The sequence below is a fragment of the Zingiber officinale genome, chromosome 8A, assembly GCF_018446385.1.
Source record: "Zingiber officinale cultivar Zhangliang chromosome 8A, Zo_v1.1, whole genome shotgun sequence".
Classification (NCBI taxonomy): Eukaryota; Viridiplantae; Streptophyta; class Magnoliopsida; order Zingiberales; family Zingiberaceae; genus Zingiber; species Zingiber officinale.
Window position 1 is genome coordinate 29,549,357 of NC_056000.1, and position 24,135 is coordinate 29,573,491.

The 24,135-nt window shown below is 35.9% G+C and overlaps 2 protein-coding genes and 1 long non-coding RNA gene across 7 annotated transcripts in view; 2 read left to right on the forward strand and 1 right to left on the reverse strand.

Moving 5' to 3' along the window:
* Positions 1 to 15,789, forward strand: part of LOC122008244 (1,4-alpha-glucan-branching enzyme 1, chloroplastic/amyloplastic-like) — a 29,675-nt gene extending 13,886 nt beyond the window's left edge. For all 4 annotated transcript variants that reach the window (XM_042563906.1, XM_042563907.1, XM_042563908.1 and 1 more), the window contains exons 9-23: positions 4,570 to 4,686; positions 4,894 to 4,977; positions 6,339 to 6,460; positions 8,545 to 8,664; positions 9,356 to 9,485; positions 9,564 to 9,674; positions 10,002 to 10,130; positions 10,377 to 10,480; positions 10,865 to 11,009; positions 11,718 to 11,865; positions 11,981 to 12,081; positions 14,222 to 14,299; positions 14,982 to 15,137; positions 15,244 to 15,318; positions 15,396 to 15,789. In XM_042563906.1, the coding sequence (XP_042419840.1) occupies positions 4,570 to 4,686; positions 4,894 to 4,977; positions 6,339 to 6,460; positions 8,545 to 8,664; positions 9,356 to 9,485; positions 9,564 to 9,674; positions 10,002 to 10,130; positions 10,377 to 10,480; positions 10,865 to 11,009; positions 11,718 to 11,865; positions 11,981 to 12,081; positions 14,222 to 14,299; positions 14,982 to 15,137; positions 15,244 to 15,318; positions 15,396 to 15,479 (1,704 nt within the window). In that variant the 3' untranslated portion in view covers positions 15,480 to 15,789. The remainder of the gene's footprint in view (positions 1 to 4,569; positions 4,687 to 4,893; positions 4,978 to 6,338; positions 6,461 to 8,544; positions 8,665 to 9,355; positions 9,486 to 9,563; positions 9,675 to 10,001; positions 10,131 to 10,376; positions 10,481 to 10,864; positions 11,010 to 11,717; positions 11,866 to 11,980; positions 12,082 to 14,221; positions 14,300 to 14,981; positions 15,138 to 15,243; positions 15,319 to 15,395) is intronic.
* LOC122008245 lies at positions 12,710 to 14,092 on the reverse strand. The gene is made up of 2 exons (XR_006119238.1): positions 13,245 to 14,092; positions 12,710 to 13,103 (listed from the first exon to the last, which is right to left on the reverse strand). It is a non-coding gene; the product is annotated as an uncharacterized LOC122008245 (long non-coding RNA).
* A 1,004-nt stretch (positions 15,790 to 16,793) lies between the features above and the next one.
* Positions 16,794 to 22,080, forward strand: LOC122008247 (heat stress transcription factor A-2e-like). 2 transcript variants are annotated; one of them, XR_006119239.1, is made up of 3 exons: positions 16,794 to 17,223; positions 20,828 to 21,976; positions 22,064 to 22,079. XR_006119239.1 is itself a non-coding variant. In XM_042563910.1 (2 exons), exons 1-2 carry the CDS (start codon positions 16,864 to 16,866, stop codon positions 21,914 to 21,916), a joined length of 1,449 nt encoding a protein of 482 aa, XP_042419844.1. In that variant the 5' UTR covers positions 16,794 to 16,863; the 3' UTR covers positions 21,917 to 22,080. The 2 variants fall into 2 exon arrangements, 1 of the variants encoding a protein (XP_042419844.1); XM_042563910.1 differs by having other exon boundaries at positions 20,828 to 22,080.
* The last annotated feature ends 2,055 nt before the right edge of the window (positions 22,081 to 24,135 follow it).

The following is a 24,135-nucleotide window of genomic DNA, read 5'->3' on the forward strand; positions in this document are numbered from 1 at the left end:
CAAGTTGGGATTTTGGTATGTTCTTAGGCAATTTAAGGCAATCCGGGCCTTAAATTTAAAAGTGCTACTCTTGAAGAAAATATGGAATATGTCAACATTTGAGGACATGTTTATTTTCAATTGGCATACATTTAAATCAAGGAAAGTAGAAATGCCAAATTTAGGCTTTGGCATTCTCTTGTAGCACTTTAGGGCAATCTAGGTTTAAGTTGTAAGTTTAGCTAAGACTTTAAGGATACTTAGATAGTTAATCTAGGTATATTTTATTTATGCTAAATCTTGCCATGATTGTTTGCCCATCATATGCCATGACATCATGTCTAGTTTTTGCATTCATGTCTTATTATGGAAAATCCAAAAATACCATGTCATGACATTCATACATCATGTAGTAATAGGATATTTTCTTTTGAAAATTATTTTCTGTTGATGTATGCCATAACATAATCATGCATTTAGTTTAATTCCTTGTAATTAAGGACGAATGGCATTTAACGACACTTATTAACAAGTGACATCCTGGGTGGATGTCTAATATCTCTAAAATGCCTAGATAGATATGCATGATCCCTAGAATAGGGCAAAACCAAATTTTACATCTCACAAAGACCTCTAAGGTGACTTGTTTGTGTTTTAGTGCATATTATATACAAGTGAGATGTTAGGATGATGAACAAAGCTCAAGATGTTGATTTAGTGCATTCCTTTGAGTTTTAAATTCATCAAAACACATAGTTATGTGTTTTCCCATCATTGGGAAAGCTAATGCACAAGTCATGTGCATTAAGCCCAAGGAACATGATGGGATATTGGTTTTGAAAATGTTTTTAAAATGTTTTTGGAAAACCTTGGTGAAGGCTATCTTTTGATAGTAATCACCATTGAATAGTTAGACACAAACTTGAAGAAAAACACTAAAGTTTTTGCAAGTTTTCAAGTTTGTGTCAATCTTTGAAAATATGATGTATTTTCATAGAAAGCTATTTTTCCATGATTAAGTATGCCCTAAATAATGTCTACACGAAATTTCATAATTTTTGGATTTTTGTAGAATTTTCTAGGGTTTCGAAGTTGATCGAAATGGAATTTCAGCAACTATCGAGTCTCGATCGATCCATGGATCGATTGAGTTCTGAATCGATCCATGGATCGATTCAACCGGAAATTCCAGCGAGCAGAAGCTCGATGGACCGATCGATCAGAGTCTGAATCGATTAGTGGATCGATTCAGAAAGGTTCAATCGATTGGAACCCAACTCCAATCGATCCAAGTTGCTGATTTTGGCTGGGAAGGCTTGATTTCAGCATCTTTGAACCTCTTTGAGTCTAGGTAACCATTCCAAACCCCTTAAATACATTTGTATACATACAAAGGGTGTTTTCATGTTGAAAACAAGGATGGATTGGTTAACGAAGACTAAGTAGAAGTTTAGGTTGAGGTTGTTTCAAATTTTGAATATTTGAACCTCAAAACTTCTAAATTTGGGTTTCCTAATGTGTTAGGGATTCCAAGTCATTGTTGGTGCAATGACAGAAGTTACCACCATGTCTTTAGGGGGAGGGACTCTTTAAAGACATGAAAATTATTTTTCATGAATCTTGGAAGGTGGTTAACCTTCTGTTGTGAACTTGCTCAAGGTTGAGCATTTAAACTTGAAATGGGGAGAAATGGGGAGTGGATATCCTCATTATTTCAAGTGGACACTCAAGTGGTAGATAATGCTCAAGGTTGGGTAGTTGTCTACATTGAGGGAGAAGTTAAGGATAAATGAAGGGTATGGGACCTTCATTATCGTGTTGATCACAACGAGTGATGTTGTGAACAACGATGAGCAATTCTTCGGGAGAGTCTTCAACAAATGAATTTGTTGAAGTGTGCCTGAATCGGCATAGGTTGATGTGTGTCCAACGATGGGTTGATGTGTGCCAATAGGGGAGAATGTATGGTTAAGCTTAGTCCTTCATTACCATGGAAGGTCATAGGGGAGAATGAAAGGACTCGTGAAAGGGAGTAAGTTAGTCTTTCCCTCTTTGGGGAGAATGAAGAGCTTAATTTATGCTTTCATTACCTAGTGGCGTGGAGAAGGAGGCTATAGAGCCTAACTTACATATGGGATTGTAAGTGTTATTGTGGTATTGTCGAACATCAAAAGGGGAGATTGTTGGTGCATATCCCTCGGTCAGTTGACCTGGGTAACCAAGCTGAGTCTTGGTTTGGGTTTAGATGTTTGTAATAAGATATTGATTGAAGAAGAGTCAAGTAGGTCACGGTTGATTGGATATTGAGAAGTCCTAACGGGATGTTAGGCAATGGAAGACCCAGTGAGTGAAGCTATGAAAGTCCCGGTGAGTGAAGCGAGGAAGTTCGGTGGTGAGGCAAAGGAAGTCCTAGTGAGTGAAGCTAGGCGGATGGAAATCTGGTGAGTGAAGCCGGTGAAAGTCCTAGTGAGTGAAGCTGGGAAACAATAGTGAGTGAAGCTAGGTGAAAGTCCCGTGAGTGAAGCCGTGCAGGAAAATCCGGATGGATCGAGGATGATCGGACATCCGGTCGAAGTCCAAGTAGTCGAAGGATTGTTGGATACTTGGCATGAAGAAAAGTCCAAGTAGGTCAAAGGGAGGCACGAGAAAAGTCCAAGTGGGTCAAAGGGATTGACCGACACTTGGTAAGGGAGTCCTAGCAGTTCAAGAGAGTAACTAGATGCTAGGCATGACATACCAACAGTCAAGATTGACCGGATGTTGGTTCGGGAGGTTTGGGACTTGGTTTTGGCAAAAATCATCGGATCGATCGATGGATCGATCCAGGCTTGGATCGATCGATGGATCGATCCGGCCATTCCAGAGACTCGGATCGATCCGTGGATCGATCAGAGGTCCCAATCGATCGATGGATCGATTGGGACGCTGTCGCGATAAGCGCCGGATCGATCCGTGGATCGATCCAGCGCTTATCGCAGACGCTCTGGATCGATCCGTGGATCGATCCAAAGCCTCCCCGATCGATTGGGAACATTCGAATCGATCGGGATCCGACCGTTGGCGTCGTTTATAGCTGCAGGCGTGTGATGGCTGCGGTATCACTTCACTGATTCACTCCAGAGCTCTCGCCAACTCCTCCACAGCGCTCACAAAGCTCAGATCGTCAGTTCTTGAAGGATCTTGGAAGCTCTCCAAGTCAAGAGGCGGATCAAAGCCAAGAAGAGAAGCTAGGGTTAGGGTTTTGTACTCATTGTAAGCTTGTAAGCTTGTATTTCTTGTATCCTTTCCCTCTCTTCTTGTATTGAGTCTTGTAGGGCTTCTCCGCCCTTGGTAGTTACCATAAAGGAGAGTTTTATTTAGTGGAGGGTGTGTGTGTTGGTGTGGATCCTTGGATTAGTCACCTCTTGTGAGGTGGATACCAAGTAAAACCAACCGTGTTAGCGTTGTGTGTTTGTTTCTGTATTTTCCGCTGCACATCTTTGAAGGAACAAGCAACGCCGAGCAACGAGCGAACGCGACGAGCTATTCCCCCCCCCCCCCCCCTCTAGCTACTTTTGGACCTAACAGTTTCGCCCGTTTCAACCGTCTCGGCATGGCACTTTAAACCAGGGGTACAAGACACCAAGTGTTTTTTCCTATTTCACATCCTTTAATTCTGTTTGTCTAATTCCATTTGTCCTTCATATAAAGGAGATGAAACATTGTACAAAGGGAGGGGAACTACCAATTGAAATACTAATAATAACAAAGAGGAGTTATATTGGAGCGAGACAAATTATAACCATCTAAGATGAAACAATGTAAAAAGAGAGGGACGGGGAAGTAATTGCAACACTGATAACAAAAAACAGTAGGGCATCATTTAATTTGGGTCTTCAAATATAATGGTGTTAATCTCAACAAAAAGCTACAAGAAAAAAAAATGCTCTCATTGAATGGACAACACTCATTTTGGTATTAGTAAGGTATAATCAATTATGTTTGTTTGTTTGTTTGATTGTTTAACTTGTTTTAAAAAAATTATTCTGTTGAATTTTTAACTGGTCAAGAAGCACATTATAGGATGAAAACTCATTTCATTTCAGTTGATTTCTACACACTTTGAATCATATCAAAGCATGCTGAATGTTGTCACAATATGGTACTGAGTCTGTTGTTCTATCTAGAGATTGAAACTCAATGACTTAAAAAAATTATAATCCTTGATTTAAACCATCACTTTTGTTTTAATAAAAAATTAAGATGCCATGGTTTGGAGAATCATGCTTCTCATACAGCTTGGACTTCACTAGTAAAACTAAAAGCACAATACAGACATTATTGAAAGGAAGCCCTGGAATGAGACCGTGTGATTCTATGAGAGAGTACATAATATTAACGACAGTTTTAGTATTGGTGTGAAAGTGCTTAACATACCACTCTTGCTTTTAGATGTTTGCCGACACACACATATTTTAAATCCTTTAATGAAGATATGTACTCTGAAATATGTTAAAGACACTTGAACATTATGAAAATTGTTTCCATATTATGTGGCACTTAATTAATATAATGACTTTTTTGCTAATTAAATGTTAACATTCATGATAGATACGCATGGATACGCCCTCGGGCATCAAGGATTCGATTCCTGCTTGGATCAAGTTTTCTGTACAGGCCCCAAATGAAATTCCTTATAATGGAATATACTATGATCCACCTGATGAGGTATGGACTACTATTTTCCACTTTTGTGGCAATTGGCAAGTTACAGGCATGCTTATTCCTTTTTTACGCTTATTCACATTATTGTTTTGTCTCCCTTGTTTCTATCTCAAAAAAATGCATAAAGGCTCTTGTGAACATTGCTTGAATTATTTCAAAAGTTCATTAAGAGATCTATTTATTTTCCCATAACCTTCGATATGTGTGCAGGAAAAATATGTATTCGAACATCCTCAACCAAATGCCCCAAAGTCCTTGCGTATTTATGAATCACATGTTGGAATGAGTAGTCCGGTATGAATAATCTTGCTAATGTTTTGTTTCATAATTTATTTTACTTTATATTTTTGTGTAATCCTTATTCTATAGTTCCTCTTAATTGTATAAATTGTCAAGTGTTATTCAACTACTACAATGCCATAACTCGTATTTGATATTTGCAGGATGATTATATACCTTCATTAAGGTTTAAAATTTTGAGTTGTGCCGGAGTTTCGGTTTATGACTAGAATGATATGATTTTAGTACCATATCATGTAATGGCGATACGATTTCAATACTTTTTAAATATAAAATATATTAATTAAAATATTTTTATTAATATTTGATCGTTGTAGATGTTTATTATCGAGTTAGAGATGTTGAATGTTGAGTTTAAGTCATGAAATGTTTGATTCTTATTGAGTAAAAGCCCATTTAGATTAACTGAAGTTCATCAAATAGACTTAAGCTATATTTAATTCACATTTATTTTGATCAATTTAAAATTAAATCTAATTTTATATAAAAAATTTAATTTATTAGTAGTAATATATTTTATAAATTTAGAAATTATATTTTATTTATTTATTTTTATCTTTCTTAATAATTTGTTTCCTTAAAAAGCTTTTTCCCTTTATGCTTTCTCATGGATGGATAAAAAAGGGAAAAGGATAATCATCTTCAAAGAGGTTAAGAGGTTTTGTTTTCCCTCAATTTACCTTAGGAGGTTTTTTTTCTTTGTTTATTTTGATGGAGGAAAAAACATAATGAATGAAAAAGAAAAAAAATTACTAAGAAAGAAAAAAATGGATAAAGGAGAAAAAAAATTAAGAAGGGAAAATTTAATAGGGAAAAAAAAACCTTATTAAAAAATCAAAAAATCAAATCCTAAAATTATATATATATATATATATATATATATATATATATATTGTGATAGCTGCCACGAGTGTAGTGATCCTGCAAATGCAGTCGCGGTGGTTGCGGGCCTTGCGGCACCCTGTGCGCCCTTGCGGAGGCCACCAAGAGGTCGCAACGACCTCATGATCACGGTGTTGGTGCCGGTCATGTGCAAAATATACCATTCTGCCCATGCTGACCGACACGACAAGTAATTTAAATCATTGACCTTCATGGTGCATAATCGAGATCCTTGTGCCAATACAAACTGAGAAATTTAATTAGATGGAGCATCAAAGCTTGTGCGCATAGTGATGTTTTTTTTTTGTTTTATTTAGATTATCAAGTGGCATTCTTTCTTAAGTAAGCAAAATTCACCACCAGCCACACAGAAATTGTATCTGTAATGTGAAATTCCAGCTATCAATTGTTGTTGCTTTGATTTATATATCAAGAAATTGGTGCTATTGTCACTAATATGTAGGCATGTGCAGGAGCCCAAGATTAACACATATGTTAACTTTAGGGACAATGTGTTGCCACGAATCAAAAGGCTTGGTTATAATGCTGTTCAGATAATGGCCATTCAAGAGCACTCATATTATGCAAGCTTTGGGTAATATTTTTGTACATTGATGCTTATTGTTGCACTTTTCCTTTATGTTGTTATTCTATTATGTATCATGGTTGAGAAATGCCGAATGCTTTGTGAATTACATTGATTTCCATTAGATTATGTGAATGCATTTACCATTTTGATTTTTGTCTAAGTTTGAGTTGTTTGGCGACGATTATCATTTTTGCTTGTATAAGGCTTAGGGACAGGGAGATACCTTAGTGTTGAATGAGGATTATCTTGATGTAGATATTTAAGGACGTCCATGCTTTTCTTCTATGAGAATTAGTAACAGACATAAGATTACCAGTGCTAGCATTTTAGTAAAAATGTAGTCATTGGTGATTTATTGTCAAGTTTGAAAAAAAACACACATATTCAAGATGATTTTAGCTTTCCAGCTTGCTAGATGGTATAAGCACACTATCTGCCTTGCTTTATCATTACCTTATCTCATGAACATTCTAATCTCAAGTTGTAAGTCATGAATTATTTTGTAGTTATGTTGGTATAAATGCATTACAAGGTAGAACTCGCTAGAGTTTAGCTAATGCAACCAGGGAACCATATTGGCATAAAAAAGGCAATGATTAAAGAAATAAACCAACAACTGTCAGATTCGGCTCAAAAGGTACCTCCACTTAACAACTATTCTACTTTCCCACTCGACAAAATAAGCAAACACATCGACATTAAAAAGATAATGTTTGATTCTACTAAAAGGGTGCCTCTGCTTTATAATTATTCCACCTTCCCACTTGACATTCTCTTGGTCGAAGAAAATACCGTAGTTAATAATTTAATTTTATTTATAGTTGTCTAAGTTGCTAATTTTTATAATTAGTTTGTTTTTTAAAAAAAGTTATTTAGTTTTTCTAGAAAAGTCAGTTAGGTTTTATTAGAAAAATTAGGATTTTGTTAGGAAAGTTTGTTAATTTATAAAGAATAGGTCGTGTCATCAAACTATAAAAGGGGTTAGGATCCCATGTAATAGATAAGTTCTGACTTAATACAATTTGCAATTTCCTTTTCTCTGAGGTCAGAATTGGTAACTTTCCTCTATGTGAGGATAATATCCTTATTTGCTTTGTTGTGCTGCATCATTAGCATGCCAAAGTGTCACCATTATTCTTACTGATTGTTGCTTCTGGTGACCAGTGTGTCAGCAAGAACATTAAACTATGGCATTGATATTTGTGTATGCATATGTATCATTTCATATTCCAAAGGAATTTGAGAGGCTGACATTATGTATTTGATATATTTTTTCTGATAATCCTAAACAAAGGAATAGAAATACTAAAAAGGCATTCGGTGCACGAAGCTCCCGCTAATGCGGGGTCCCGGGGAACGGTCGGACCACATTGGATCAATTGTACGCAACTTTACCCTACATTTTGCAAGAGGTCGTTTTCACGACTCGAACCCATGACCTTAAGGTCACATGGCAACAACTTGAACTTTGCGCCAGGTTTGCTCCCCTTCTGAATACAAACACTAGCAAATTGGAATTTAAGATGAAAAATTGGAAGTAGTTTATAGTTACTTAGTTTTCCTCTTTTCAGGTCCTCAGGCATTCAGTGAAGTCTGAACTCACATTCATGTTTACATTGAATTTTTTTTGACATGTTTGATGAAGATATTTCATTATATCCATGTCTACTACCTCTTTATAAAGTCCGTAGCATAAAGCCTTTATTGAGTGACGAGTGCTGTAATTTTCTCTCTCTCTTAGTTGACTTTGATGCACTTTATACTACATTCATGAAGCTTCATCTTGATATGGGTTTTTTTAATTTAGAAATAAAGAAGTTTGTCTGCTCTTGACTCTTGGTAAAGGTTTTCTTGAATAAACAAATTTTGAAATAGCCATAAGTTGGTGTATATTGAATCTGTCTTCATTAAAAGCAATAATATTAATAGAAATACTCTGGTTTCTTCAGATATCATCCTGCATAATGCTGAATTCTTGAATTATTCATTGCATAGTTTTTGTTTGATTCACAGAAAGTATGCTGTGGAAGGATATACTGTGCTGACTGTTTTTTTTCCTTTCCTTTTAACAACCAGTCATTGGATTGCAGGTATCATGTTACTAACTTTTTTGCACCTAGTAGCCGATTTGGAACCCCAGATGAGTTGAAGTCTTTGATTGATAGAGCTCATGAGCTAGGTCTTATTGTTCTTATGGATATTGTTCACAGGTGACTCTTGTTTTCTCTTGGAAGGATGAATTGTGATATAACAAAATGTTTTATTTAAAAATCATTCTTTTTGGCACATTCAGTATAGTTGTTGGTTGATATTCACAGCCTGCATAATCTGTAACTTAAATATGCACACTCTGCATCATAGGCAACATTCATGTGCTGCTACATTCATTTATTTTGTTTTCCATCCATTAAGTTCTTGCTTTCTTCTTTACTTGTTTACAGAAATTGTCATTTGAACTTCTAGAATACCTTGTAGTGTGTTAGTCAATTTAATATATGGTGAAAAATATTAGTTGCTCATTTGGTCCCCTGAAGTAGCTTTTTGTATACTACAAATTGATGTTTTTTTAGTTTCATCTGATCCTAGCTCTTTGATCATAGGATGAGAATGAACTTCGCCCTGTTCATCTATTTTTGTTATCGTTTTACTTTTCTATTTGTTATTTTGTGCCAAGATGTAACATACATCCTTGTGACGATATGACATCATCTATCTAAACGGAAAGGATGATTTTGGTACTAGTGCACACACATACATACATAAATCTGAATGTATGTGCATTTTTCTTTTTTCTCAAAAAATAAATGTTTGAATGTTAATAATATTCTTAGGTATTTTGCCAGATAGTTTATGAAATATACTATACTATTTTCTTCTAAGCATCTTCGATCTCATATCCAGCCATGCATCCAACAATGTACTTGATGGGCTTAATCAGTTCGATGGTACTGATTCACATTATTTCCATTCTGGCTCACTGGGCTATCATTGGATTTGGGATTCCCGTCTTTTCAACTATGGAAATTGGGAAGTGAGGAAACTTTTTTTCTTTTCCATACTTCTTTATCATTGAATTAAAACATTTCATCTTCTTATCTTCGTTTTCTAGGTTTTAAGATTTCTCTTATCCAATGCAAGATGGTGGTTGGAGGAATACAAGTTTGATGGGTTTAGATTTGATGGTGTAACCTCAATGATGTACACTCACCATGGACTTGCGGTTAGATGATACTTTGCTTACTATCAATAATAGTTCAGGGTTTTCCATTTGAAATGCAACTTCTTTCTTATGTATTGCCATTATGGTTAGAATTTGACTTGTCCCTGCTTCAGAGGTAGTGGTAGCCACATGTTCAAGCTACTGAGTTTATTATAAGAATGTAATATTTTGTACACTCATCTGAGGAAAAGCTCTATTTTGGTGTTCTCTGATATTTTATGATATTGAATGTATATTTTATAAATAAAATTTTTGAATTATTTTGGCATGTCAACAAATCTATTGTATTGATTTTTGCTATTCCCTTTTATTTCTGCTCAATAACAGGTGGGATTTACTGGAAACTTAAATGAATACTTTGGATATGCTACTGATGTGAATGCAATGGTCTACCTGATGTTGGTAAATGATATGATCCATGGACTTTTCCCAAAGGCTGTTACTATTGGAGAAGATGTAAGTGTATGGTTTGGTATGAATGAATTTAATCAGGAAACAGTATGAAACTTATTAGCTATATTATTGTAAAACAGATATTTTGAAATCAGCAAAGGATTTTATTTGAGTTGTCTTGCAGATTTTACAAATCATATGCAATCTGATATTAAAGCAGTTACATTTTTAAGTGTTTTGGTAGTAGCTATTACTGATTTCTTTCATTTTTGATAGTTTTTGATTAAGTGTTTTAATTAACTCAAATAGGTTAGTGGAATGCCTACTTTCTGCATACCTGTACAAGATGGTGGTGTAGGATTTGATTATCGTCTTCATATGGCTATTCCAGATAAATGGATTGAATTTATGAAGTAAGCTTTTTGGAACTTGTGATATTTTCTTTACAAGTTTTGATTTCAGATACTACCTTTCATTCTTTTGATGAATATGTTTTCTTTGTCTCCATTATTTCATGTCTTGCTCTATTCTATTGATAAGTTATTTGGTATCATCATGTTACAAGTCTTCGAAAGTAGCTTATTTTATAGTAGAAAGTAGCTTAAAAGTTAAGATGATTCGCATCCCTACTTGTTTCCTTCCATAAATGTATCTTACAAAGGAAACACATACTTGGTATGGAACATGCTGGAACATGTTTCCTGATGACTGATCTAGGAAATTTAAGCGCCCATGCTGATTTATTTTATAATTACAAAGATTTTAAATGTAGTCCTTACATGCTTTTGATTCATCAGGTTAAAGGATGAAGACTGGAAGATAGGGAACATTGTTGACACTCTCACTAACAGGAGGTGGCTAGAGAAATGTGTGGCTTATGCTGAAAGCCACGACCAAGCTCTTGTTGGTGATAAGACACTTGCATTCTGGCTAATGGACAAGGTTCTTATGAATCTCTCATCAGGGTTTTTTTGCCCTTGTCTAATATTAAATTAATTTATTATATAAACTTTGAGGTCTGTCATGTTTTGTGCAGTTGTTTGCCTAAGTGAATCTAATTTGTCTATAAATTTACCGGCATTGGGCTACTACACCTGATTTATAAGAATTAATGATAGAGGTTCAAATATAAAACACTTTAATAATTTATTGTAGCAAAAGGTGATTACGCTCACCTCTCATAGTCTGTCTCTAGGTTATGTGAAAGTAGGTAAATCACGAGGTCAGCTTATAGCTAACTTCCAAGTTGGCTAGGGGTTGGGAGGGGATTATGCGAGATGTTGAAATTAGATGACTGTGATTGTCAATGGTCTAACGAGAAAATATTACATCCTTTTCAATAGCATCTAAGAGTCGAATCTTAGTTGCAGTGCACATTTCAACACATTTGTTAAGAAATATGACAGTGAGTAATGCATGGCTTCATATTATCGCATATTAAAATAAAAATAGAGATTCTCATCTTGATTTTGATGTTTTGTGACTACAAAGATATCCATGTTTTGATTTTTGTTTGTGTCAAAGGAATCCTCATTCTGATGCTGCTCTGGCATTGACTAGGATGTTCTACAGTGGATTTATCTTTGTTGGGTGGAAAAAAGAAGTATATGATTCTTGATTTTACACTAATTTTCTTGCCACTTGATGTAGGATATGTATGACTTTATGGCACTGGATAGGCCATCAACGCCAAGGATTGATCGTGGAATAGCTCTACACAAAATGATTAGACTACTCACAATGAGTTTAGGTGGTGAAGGATATCTGAACTTCATGGGAAATGAGTTTGGGCATCCTGGTATATGCTACTTTAAGTATTCTAAGCTTGAATTGTTGGAAATTCATTTTGCATTAATCATAGACTTCAGAACACTTATTGATAGAATCCTTTATTTTAATCCTTCCATTTGCAGAATGGATTGATTTTCCTAGAGGTGATCAACATCTTCCAAATGGGGTGATAGTGCCAGGGAACAATAATAGTTTTGACAAATGTCGTCGTATGTTTGATCTAGTAAGTTTGTATAAGTAAATTCTATTTTTTGATGATTGTACTTTTCCTGAAATATACATGGTGTGATAGTATTGCATTTTACTATGAGATGACACCTGAAAGTGTACTAAAATTGACTAAAAAAAAGTGAAGTAAAAATAAAAGCAGAGCTCATCTTCATAAAGGGATAATTAATATCAGGTTGGTTTGCTCAGAATTGGAAATGCTCCATTTGCTAAATCATTCACTTTTTTCCCTATGAAATTTCATTCATACACAAAATCAGCATCTTTCCACATCTATTAAATATGTCTTTCCACTGTCATTGATTAGGTCCAAGTATGTGCTGGGAGTGTCAACTTTTGCATTTCTAGGCCAAATTCTTCTTTTTCTGATAATTTTGTAGCTTATGTGAGAGGCTAATAATAATCTAGTGTGTTCAAGGAAATCAAAAGAACATGCCAAGTGAACTATGCATGTTACTCCTTGATGTAAAGAAGTTTTCCTTAATCCTGTGAAAGTTGGAGAAGAGACATTATTGTATTGCTACTATACAATACATGAGTTTATATGGACTCATGATAAAATCTGACTACCAATTTGTGACTAACCTAATTAGATCAATAACCTTATAAGAACTTCTCTCAAGGAATATAAATAATATTTGTTCAACATAACTAGGAACTTCTCATAAGAAAAAGATAAACTAGATATGAGAATACAGAAAGGAAAGCATAATACTCACATACAGGTTCGCATAACTTAGGAGTTAATGGAGCTTGCAACCAACATTCCCATTGAGCTCATATAAGCAAAGATCTAGAAACATTCATGAACAAAATGATCGAAGAGGACACCTGGAAGAGAGGCTTCATTACCTGTGAGCAAAGGAGCGGATCTGCTGAAGAAGATGGTAGCTGAACGTTGTGGTTTATTTATTGCGGAAGATGGGCAGTGTCACCTCTTGATTTGTAATACTTGCTTCAGTTGTTCCCACCTTGATTGAAGGTGGTGAGATTGAGCAAAGAAGCCTAAGTGGAGAGCTTGGGAAGCACAGAGAGGCAGCTCATATAAGAACTTCTCTCAAGGAATATAAATAATATTTGTTCAACATAACTAGGAACTTCTCATAAGAAAAAGATAAACTAGATATGAGAATACAGAAAGGAAAGCATAATACTCACATACAGGTTCGCATAACTTAGGAGTTAATGGAGCTTGCAACCAACATTCCCATTGAGCTCATATAAGCAAAGATCTAGAAACATTCATGAACAAAATGATCGAAGAGGACACCTGGAAGAGAGGCTTCATTACCTGTGAGCAAAGGAGCGGATCTGCTGAAGAAGATGGTAGCTGAACGTTGTGGTTTATTTATTGCGGAAGATGGGCAGTGTCACCTCTTGATTTGTAATACTTGCTTCAGTTGTTCCCACCTTGATTGAAGGTGGTGAGATTGAGCAAAGAAGCCTAAGTGGAGAGCTTGGGAAGCACAGAGAGGCAGCTCATATAGGGTGCTTGTGCCCAACGGGTGTTGACATGGGCAATCCCTTGTGTTCATCAAATCAAGGCTATTGTGTGACTTCTCATCTAGGATTCATGTGATGAACGATGGTATTATGTGACTTCTTGTTAGATGTTGCCTTTGTGTGACTTAGAGGATAGTTTTTTTATACCAATGTGCAGGAGAGCAGCATGCAGAAGGGGGGCTTCTGCAAAGATTAATTTCTGTCATAAAGGAAAGACAGAGGAGGAGAATTTAAAAAATAGGAGGCGGCTTCTTGTCCTCCTGAGTGGAAAACCTCATTTGGAAAACCCTAACCTTAGAAAAGGGGTTTTAGACATCATGAAGAGTCTAGGGGAAAATAGCATATTGCATGATACCCTAAATCTAGTACTACTGATATGCAGCAAAACTGACTACACCAATAACTCAATTAAATCTAAGATCTCTAACAATATCTATGTATACACCAATAACTTGTTACCATTAATGAAGATTTTATAGATATGGATTCTTAGGGTTGGTTTCTTGTGTGTGGTCAAGGATGTGTAGATGGTGCTTACTTATATCTAGTTTCACTTTACTGTCAAACTACTCATTCAGGTTATCCTGTCATTTTCGTACAAATACTTAGCAACCATCTTTTCATGATGTCAGGGTGATGCAGATTATCTCAGGTATCGTGGAATGCAAGAATTTGATCAAGCAATGCAACATCTTGAGGAGGAATATGAGGTACGTACTATTCTGCTCAGCAGCATAGCAAGTTTTAGATATTGTTTGGATAACAATTACATAAAATCATGTCTACTTATTTTCTTTTTTAAATAATCAAGGACACAGCCTTTCTAAGTTTGTGCTACTTAAAATGCAAAAATGTTGCAAATAGCACAAGGACTCAGGCTACTAAGATCTTATCAAGATAAAGCAGTGTATATTTCCAGAAGGTGATTGGCAAAATAAGGGAGCAATAATTCTAGATACATATTTCTTTGGTATATAAAATCGAAAAACATTATAAAAAACTTATGCACTGCTGGCAGTGACTACATTCTCAATTATTGTGTTTCTTTCTTGTCTCGAACTTTATGAAAAGTTTCTGTTTTCTGTTTTTTTTCAAGAAAATAAAATTTGAAAATTGAAAAGAAATAATAAAAAGAAATTTATCATTAGCTTTTTTGGCGCCTTTGAATTTATTAGGGATGAATGGTGTCAAAAAGTTATGATAGATATTTTTCTTTTCAGTTTGCAAATGATTTTTTATGGAAAATAAAACTGAAATAGAAAATTTACATGGACCAAATGTTCCATGATTAAGCATTGTTTAACCAGCAAATTGTTGCATAGGATCTTTCTCTTCATTGTGTTGCAAGGTCTTTTACATGGGAATGTTGGTTGATTTGGATGTATTTTGCAGTTCATGACATCAGAGCACCAATATATTTCGCGAAAAAATGAGGGAGATAAGATGCTTGTCTTTGAACGAGGAGACTTGGTATTTGTTTTCAATTTTCATTGGGCCAATAGCTATTTTGACTACCGCATTGGTTGCTTAAAACCTGGAAAATACAAGGTAACTATACTTGGAAGTCTTGAACTTTTGCTCATATCGAGACTGGTGCAAGTGTTTTCTTCCTTCCATTCAATGGGACATGACTGTTGATATACGTTCTTTTCAGGTAGTTTTGGATTCTGATGATAAGCTATTTGGTGGATTCAACAGAATTGATCATACAGCAGAATACTTTACTAATGTAAGACTTCACCTATCTGATATCTTTTAGATTCTAATATCTTAGAAATAACCTTCACTATCTTTGTGAATATTCAGGAAGGTATTTACGACAACAGGCGTTGCTCGCTCTCAGTATATGCACCAAGTAGAACTGCAGTTGTTTATGCTCTTGCCGACTGATGGAAGAGTGCCATGAAATGCTATTACTTCCCTAAGACTAAAATTTGCTTCAGTTATAAAGACCATACTGGCAATGGGGAAAAGGCAGTGCAACCTATCCTTCGTTATTTGCATCTCCTTTTACAGCTAAAAGGGCATGCTATGTTTGATGATATAGAATCCATCCGTATCCATGCATATCCTCTGTGTTCTCAATGGTCATCATAGCTAGTTGCTTGTATTGGCATCCATTTTAGACTTTTCTCCTTTATTGCATGTAAAAAAGAACCACTAAACTAAAACGAGTACAAGATTTTAGCGATTATCATTAGTATGAATACTTGCCATATCCCCTTTAACTACATACCACTCCGCCCCCAGGGGCTGGATCAGTTGGTAAGTGGCTGGGATGTTGTATCATGACGCAGCGGTTCGAGTGTCGACGGTTGCAATGTGGGATAATATCCCCGTCTGCCGACTTAAAGCCTCGAATCCCAGCCACTTGTCAACCCAGCATTCACCCTGATTAACCCTCCTCCTACATCACCGTGGGACAGGCGTAGGGGGCGGCGGATTCCGCCTTTTTTGTATCATTTAACTACATACCACTCCACTTCTTTTTTCCCCCTTTTTTAATCCAGTGCTTTTACAAATTACAGGCATTAAGACTTTCAAATATTATTCACAAGTCACCATATTCTATTTACGATGCCAATTTTGTTGTGATATTTGGAAATCGTAGTTATCAACAAAAAAAAAAAAAGAGAGAGAGAGAGAAAGCGAGGCATTTTACACCAATACAAGCTCCTTTTATTTTATAGAAAATATTTTTTTTAATTTTTTTTAATATTTAATGCGATAGGAAATGATGATACATTTACAATTATTATGATATCGCGCACTCCAGCTAAATAAAGCGACGGCAATTAAATTGTATTGGATTAGTGCTGAAAAGTACACACTGAAAAAGAGATCAGCCCAGACATATGAAATAACCACGTTAAATTCACCGTCATAACGGTTACTGATATCAGCCAGTGCCGAAAGAAGCCAATAAAGTCATCAGGTAACGTCCGTTATAAACCGGCTTTCCACGGTCCACCCTCCACCGCCATCTCCCGTCATTGTCTGGCGAGCGCTCCCTTCCTTCGCTACCAAGACACAGATAAATATCTGCCGATCACATCGGCTAATCCACTGGGTCCCACTGTGATTTCGCCTACGTGTCTTTTCTCCATTGGTCCTTATGACGTGCTGTGCGCTGAGTGGCATAGGCGACGATTTCTTCTGACGAGGAGTATATATAGAAGGGGGCGAGCCGAGTGGCACGGGGCTCACTCCATTCCCACTTCCCATTTACCATTTCCCACTTCCCATTTCAATCGCCCGCCCTCTTCCCCCTCCGATGGATTCCAGTGGCTCCTCTTCCCAGTCACCACGCCCTCTGCCAAAGAAGGAGCCTCCTGGAGAGGATCCGCTATCCCCTTTGCCCTTGGCTGCTTCCTCCTTCCAATCGGGCGGAGGCGGCGACGATGGGGAAAAAATCCCTCAGCCACTGGAGGCTCTTCGGGTTGCCCCTATTCCTCCGTTCCTATCCAAGACTTATGAACTTGTCGATGACCCCGTCCTCGACTCCATTCTTTCCTGGGCCCCCACCGGCCGGAGCTTCGTGGTGTGGGATCCCCTGGAGTTCTCCCGCACAGTCCTCCCCCGGCACTTCAAGCACAACAACTTCTCTAGCTTCGTCCGCCAGCTCAACACTTATGTGCGTATCGGTTTTTTTTTTCTTTTTTGAGTATTTCCTTCTCCTTTGCTCCTCCTATACTGTTGTAATTCTCCCGCAAATGTTCTTCCTTTGTATTCATTTTGATGTTTATTGGTGCTGAGTTTTGAAGGATGATTGTTGCGGTGTAGATTGCTTATTGCCGAGGGATAATTTGATAGAGGGTAATAAGATGACATTGTATCCTTCATTAGCAGTTTGGCATGCGTTGCTGATTCATTGTGTATCATACAACAATTATTCTTTGCAGTTTTTTTTCTTTCTAAATAATGTTTGATTGAATCACCACAACAAACTTGGTTCTTTTAGCACCCGGTTAGTGGGAACTTTAGTGAAGTTTTGAATTGGATTATATTGTGCAAAATGTCAATAAACAAAGAGCGTGTTCTCCGCTTCCTGTAAGTCTTATTTTGTACTTAACAAGACAAACAATCAGAAATGACATCTGTCATGGTGCCGAAGAGATGTGGTAGAAATGCAATGAATTTTGGAGTGTGGCTTATCTTCTCATGAGGTAAGCTTCAAAATTTGCAATAGATGATTGGTTGAACTGTTTATTTGTAGTTGGTGCTATCATCTTAGTATTCTTGTATGTTTTCGAGGAAAAAAATTCATTCTTCTTACAGATATGGGGCATGATTCTGCAAATTTTTCATCATTCAATGTGGGTTCTTTAAAACCGAGATTATTAATCTAACACTTCTCTAGTTACCTCCATAGGCATTTAGAACTCAGCTTCTTCAGGTTCTTGTCACCTAGTCTATGAAAGATCTCGTCTCTTTGATTTAGTCTTCATGTATAAGTTGCTGTTATTGGCACATCTTTTGTATGGATGGAATTAGACAAAAAATAAGGAAGAATTTAATTAATGTGATACTGTAATAGGATTTATGACCGTCCCGTAGTATGAAAACTTGTCCGGAGAGAAAGTAAACAAGTTACTTGATATATCTAGGAAGTGACTGAGTTGAAACAGATGGTGGTTCATTTGGAAGTGCTTTATCATAGAACAACACAAGAGAAATAGAAGTTTTTCATAGATGTTATAGGTTTTCTTCTGAAAAAAATACCTGTCAACTGTCATGATTGCGCTGAGACATGATGATCTCTTTGAAATGAAATTCTACCATATTCTTCAATTTAGGTTTGGGAATAATTTGAAGATATATGATTACTAAAAACCAACATGGCATGGGCCCATTGGATCCTCAAGATTGTTGTGTTGTACTGGGTTAGGCATGACTCCAAACACATCATGTTAGGCGTGACCCATGAGAGCCCTACCTTCTTGCTTGGCTTGGGACTGGACCATTCATGCCCATGCTGACCCCGACCAAAGCTTGTGGTTGTATTAATATTTAATTATTTTTTTTATAAAAAAATAGTAATAAATTTTGTAAAAGGAAAAAATAAAAAAATAAATCAGAAAAAAGGGGAAAATAAAAATACACAAAAAAATTAGAAAAATAAATAAAATTTTGAAAAAAAAAAAAAGAGAGAAAAAGACCATGTCGGGCTTGACTTAAGTCTACCACCTAGCCCAGCTCGAAGATTTAGCTTGGCATATGGACCACGACCCATACTATGCCGTCATATTCTTTTGCAAGTGCTCTGTCTGATTGACACCCCTACGAATGTACCTTGACATATTTAATTTTTGGGGGGGAATGGTTGGCAATAGCCATACCTAAGAAAGCATTGCACGGCATATATGAGAACATTGATTTTTAAATTTCTTAGTATTCTCTGTAGACATAGAAATCAAAAAATCTAGCTTGCTATGTTGGAGGAGATTAAAAAAAAATGAATGAGAGTATAAAAGAAATGTGTGGTGAGAATCTGAAGATTTAATTCTCTAAAATGACACTAGGCATAGTGTTTTGATATATCAATTGGAAATGTTGTTCATGATGGCACTGTGATGTAATTGCTAGGGACTGCTGTTGGTGGTTGAAATTCAGATCTGTATGCAATACGAGCTAAAGAATAGACTCTGAGGATATGAATTAATCATCTTAGTTGGATACTGGTTTCAAGATCTTTACATAAGTCCCAGTTCTTATTTCATCAGTTGTTGCGGCAGTTCCATATGCAGTTTCCAAGAATTATATGATTAAGGGTAGATATAAATAATGAAAAAGGGATGTTCTTAGTTCTAAGTGTAAGTTCTAAAAAGTGAAGAGGCAGGTCTCTTAAATTATATTAATACAACTTTAATAATTCTGGTATGTACTTGATTCTAATGAATTAGAATTTAATACTTCTGGAAGTTGTACAGAGAATTATTTGCTCAATGGTGAAAGCATGTTGTTTCTACAACTCATATACTCCACCTTGAAATCTTGACTATCTGCAAGCTCCTCCTTTCCATCGTTGAACAATTTTCACTCTCTTTTCTCACACACAACCACATGAATGTGCATGCACAGTGTATATTAGTTCTAGAAAAATTTATGAGTAAACTCTTTATAGTCTTGTGACAAGACAACATTCTCTAACAATGCTTACATATATGTATATTCCTAATCATTGGTTATGGAAAACATAAAGTCTAAGATTCTATTGGTATGCAACTTAGATTAGGGACAAAAGTTTTGACTAGTATATGGATTTAAGTGTCTGACACAACTACTTGGAAATTTTTTCACACGTGATCAATGAGGGTGTGGCTTAGTACACAGTGTTAATGTCAGTGTGACATGGATGGGGTAGATGAAGACACGGATATCAAAATCTATATGAATGTACCAAAAACATAAGTCTAAGTAATGCATCCAACCATAAACCTGTGAAAGTAAATAGCATTGTTCTTGTGAGAAGGGAGGGAGAACTATTGAGTAAATGATGGATTTTGTTGTTGATGTTTGGAGAATGGTGCATGATGGATCTTTTATTGAGATTAGTCTAAAAAACATGGCTAAACTATTTGACCACTTACAATCTGAAGTTCATGTCGAACAGTGGAGAGGTATTATAGATATAGTGTTTGACAAAACTTCCTTATTCCTATAAACCTACAATGTGACATCAGTCAGTTTTTTTTGAGAACTACAAGTAGTTGCACACTGTTTCCATGTTCTTCATCTTTGAGTATTTCAAGCTTTGCATTTTCTTTTCTCAATTGGAATGTTCTACAAACCAACGACTCCTTTACATATTACTAAATACCTGACAGCATTGGTTTTGCTAACCTGTATTTCAAAAAAAAAAAGAACTACTATCAAAATCTGATACTTTTTGTTTGCTTGAAATGGATTGGAAAACCTAATTTTGATGCGTAATCGAACGAGTTTGAATTACTTAGGCTATACCACTCTAGGGTAGGCTGTTTTCTGGCCTGGTTGTTTCCTCAAAAAGTTTTGTTCTCGTATGTGATTAAGGTGTGCATTTGCTGTACGCACACATCTCACAATTCTGCTTCTCAACTCGGCTCCTTTGTTTTGTGAAGGACTCATCCCTCAAGTCGAAGAGGGTTAATGCTTGTATCATGAACCTAATGTTAATTCGTTCTTTTATTTCCAATTTATTATTTACTCCAGAAAGCAACCAAAAGGCTGTAGCTTTTTTGTTTAATGTTTTTCTTCAGGGTTTCCACAAGATTGACACAGATAGATGGGAGTTTGCAAATGAATCCTTCTTAAAAGGAAACAAATATTTATTAAGAAGCATAAACAGGCGTAGGTCATCATATCAGGCACACCAATTAGGCATTCAAGTAGGTTCATCAAGTGAAATGGTGAAATCTGGATTGGTAGATGAAATCGACATGCTTAGGAGTGATAAGACAGAATTGCTACAAGAGATTGTGAGTTTGCAGCAGGAAAACCAAACCACACTTCAACTGATGGATTCACTGAATCAGAGAATGCAGTCCGCAGATATGAGGCAGAAGCAGATGGTTTCTTTCTTGGCAAAGGTATTTCGAAACCCAGAATTCTTGGATCATCTCAGACAGAAAAAGGAACAGAACAGTAAAACTTCTTCAAGGGTGAGAAGAAAGTTCCTTAAGCACACTCTCTCCATCAGCACAGATTCAATTGGATCGATGGATTCAGGTGTGAGCAACAGACAGAGCGCTGCCGATGCTTCTTCATCTCGTACATTGGAAGGTACTGAGCAAGCGGGGAACAAAGAAATTCCCGATAATATTTTGTCTGATTTGATCGAGAAACTTGGACTTCAAGTAAATGAAAAAACTCTTACTGAAGGCTTGGATGAAATCCAATGCAACACACTGTCCCCACTTTTTCTTGATGCCAACACAGTATCATTGGTGGAAAAGAATCCTGATAGTCAAGGCCTTTCAAGTGAAAGTAGAATGCCAGATGCAAAATGTCTCGCCTTCAAGGGAAAGAGTGTCGCCAGTTCAAGTCCCGATACCGCCTCAGGTGCTTCTGATTATCTGATATCATTTCATTCAGAAGATCCTCTGGAGGACAAAATGGCTGCAGAGGTTGCATTGATGGATGCAAGTTTTGACCAGGAAGAAGTGTGGAAATCAGTTACGTGGTATGGCACTGCTCATGATTCCAACATTCTTGGAACAGATGCTAGATTTGATGCTCCCTGGGATCTTGATTTACAGATTTCAGATCAGGTGCTTGATGAGGGAAACGTTGTCTGTTTAGCCTCGCCTACATTTTCAGAAGATGATCCAGAAAAGATAGAGCCCTAGGAATACGACACTTGCTGACCCTTATTGTTTCACTATATGATTACCATGACGGATGATCATGTAATTTCCATTGTTTATTGAAAATTTGATTATTTTTTCTACATTTTCCTTTTTTTGTGTAATTGATTGATTCTTTATTATATATAGGGAGAAAGATTTGCTGACGGATCGAAACGTGATTTGAATGTTGAGAATGGATGATTCTTGACTTGCTTTTACAATTTTGGTGGTGTTTGTTTGGAATTGATTGCGGTATCATTGTTTGGCTTGTTAATTTAAAATTAGAGAATCAAAAGTGTTGGGGCAATCTATCTCTAGTCAAGGTTGACTTTCGTCGAGTTCGTTTGACTAAATTCAAGTTGGCTCAAATTGAGTTTTATTAATTTTTATATTTGATCAAGATGTTTAGTGACGAAAGTAAGACTATAAATAGAAAGAGAGTTGGTTAGAGGGGGAGATCATTCTGAATTTGGTTGATTAAAATTAATATGGATGTGGATATTTGAGTGAAAAATTAAATAAGTCAAGATTGATTAAATATTTGATAGTGAAAAAATTCAAGTGGATCATAATTAATCAAATATTTGACGGTCTAAAGTTCAATAGAAGAAGTTGGTAGGTAGGTTACGGTTCACCGGATACTTGGTAGTTAAAAGTTCAATAAAAAATTGGCAAAAATGAAATCCAAGTACATCATGGAAGACTGAACACTTACAAGGATGAAATCCAAGGGGTTAAAGTTAATCAGATATTTGACATGGTGAAAATTTTGACTAAGTCATGAAGGATTAGATGTTAGACATGAGAAGAGAAGTCCAAATTTTAGCATGTCAAATGATAAAATTTTAATATGTCAAGAAGGGAGGATGTTTGGTAATAACAAAGTTCTAATAAGTCAAAGTTGATAGGATATTAAGTATAAGATGAGAAATCTTGATAGATCAAAGTTAAATGAATATTAAGCGGGTAAAATCTTAATAGATTGAAATTAATTGGATACTGGGCAAGGATAAGATTCTAATATGCTAGGATTAACTACTACTAATCTTACGAGGGAGTTAGACATTAAAAATCCCTTAGTACAAGTTAAATTCCGTGTGAACAATATTTTAATGGGAGTCATCCATGCAATTGATAAATAGTTTCAATCAACTATGTGTTTGATCAAATTTGATAAATAGTATGACTCTAAATTCTAAATTTGAGATTTAAGGGAATTTATTGTAGACCAGTAGGCGGATGAGTTTGATCAAATAATGACAAATAAAAAATTTAAAACTTTAGTATTACAAACTGTTACCGTTTTTGGATTGAATTAGAAGCTCGATCCATTTCGTAATAACCATATAAATACAAAAGATGTTTTTAAAAAAAAAAAAAAAGAATCTGTATAGAAAATTGATACCGAGAAATAGTGGCTGTACAATTTAATTGCGTTGTTGCATGCACGATCCACGCACACAAATCTCGCTGCTCGCCATTAATTAAGGAGGAGTTGCTCCCATTAGGTTAACTTCCCTAGCTAACAAACAAAGCCATAGTCTCCATTTGAATATTATCAGTAGCTCAGTGGCCACCACTACAGAACAGCACTTACAAGTGAAATAATAATAATAAACAGAATACAGATAAATAATACAACAGGAGTATCAGACAGCGAAATTGACTGCAACACGTCAATTGAATGAGTGACGATGCATTGCATGGGACGGGGGTTTTCAACTCCGAAAAATGCGGATTTTCTAAGCTTGATTTCTTCGGACGTTAATCGCGGTGGAGATCCGGAATGAGATTAATGTGATTTGTTAGGTGGTTTTACTTTTATATATATTGAGGCAGGCATTTATTTCTTCTAATTATTGTCCTGTTTGTTGAAGTGGCAGTGTGTCCATGTGCTAAGTATTGCGTGCTCGATCTATGCCAAAGGGTCTTCGTCATCACTCGACTGAAGTCAAGATTGTTTATAGATTGATTGATTAATGTTTTAAAGACTAGATTGCATGCTCTGACAAAACTAGAACTATTAATTACTTTGAAATCATTTGTATCATTAAATTAATATTTTTAAAAAAAAAAATAGTCGAAAATTTAAATGAGCATCTTCTTTATCTATATCATCAAAAGACACTCTTTTTATCCATATCCCATAGTGATTTATCTTGGAACTATTTTGTCCCAAGCAATTCCAAGTACTCCAACTTATTTTATTTTATTTTTAT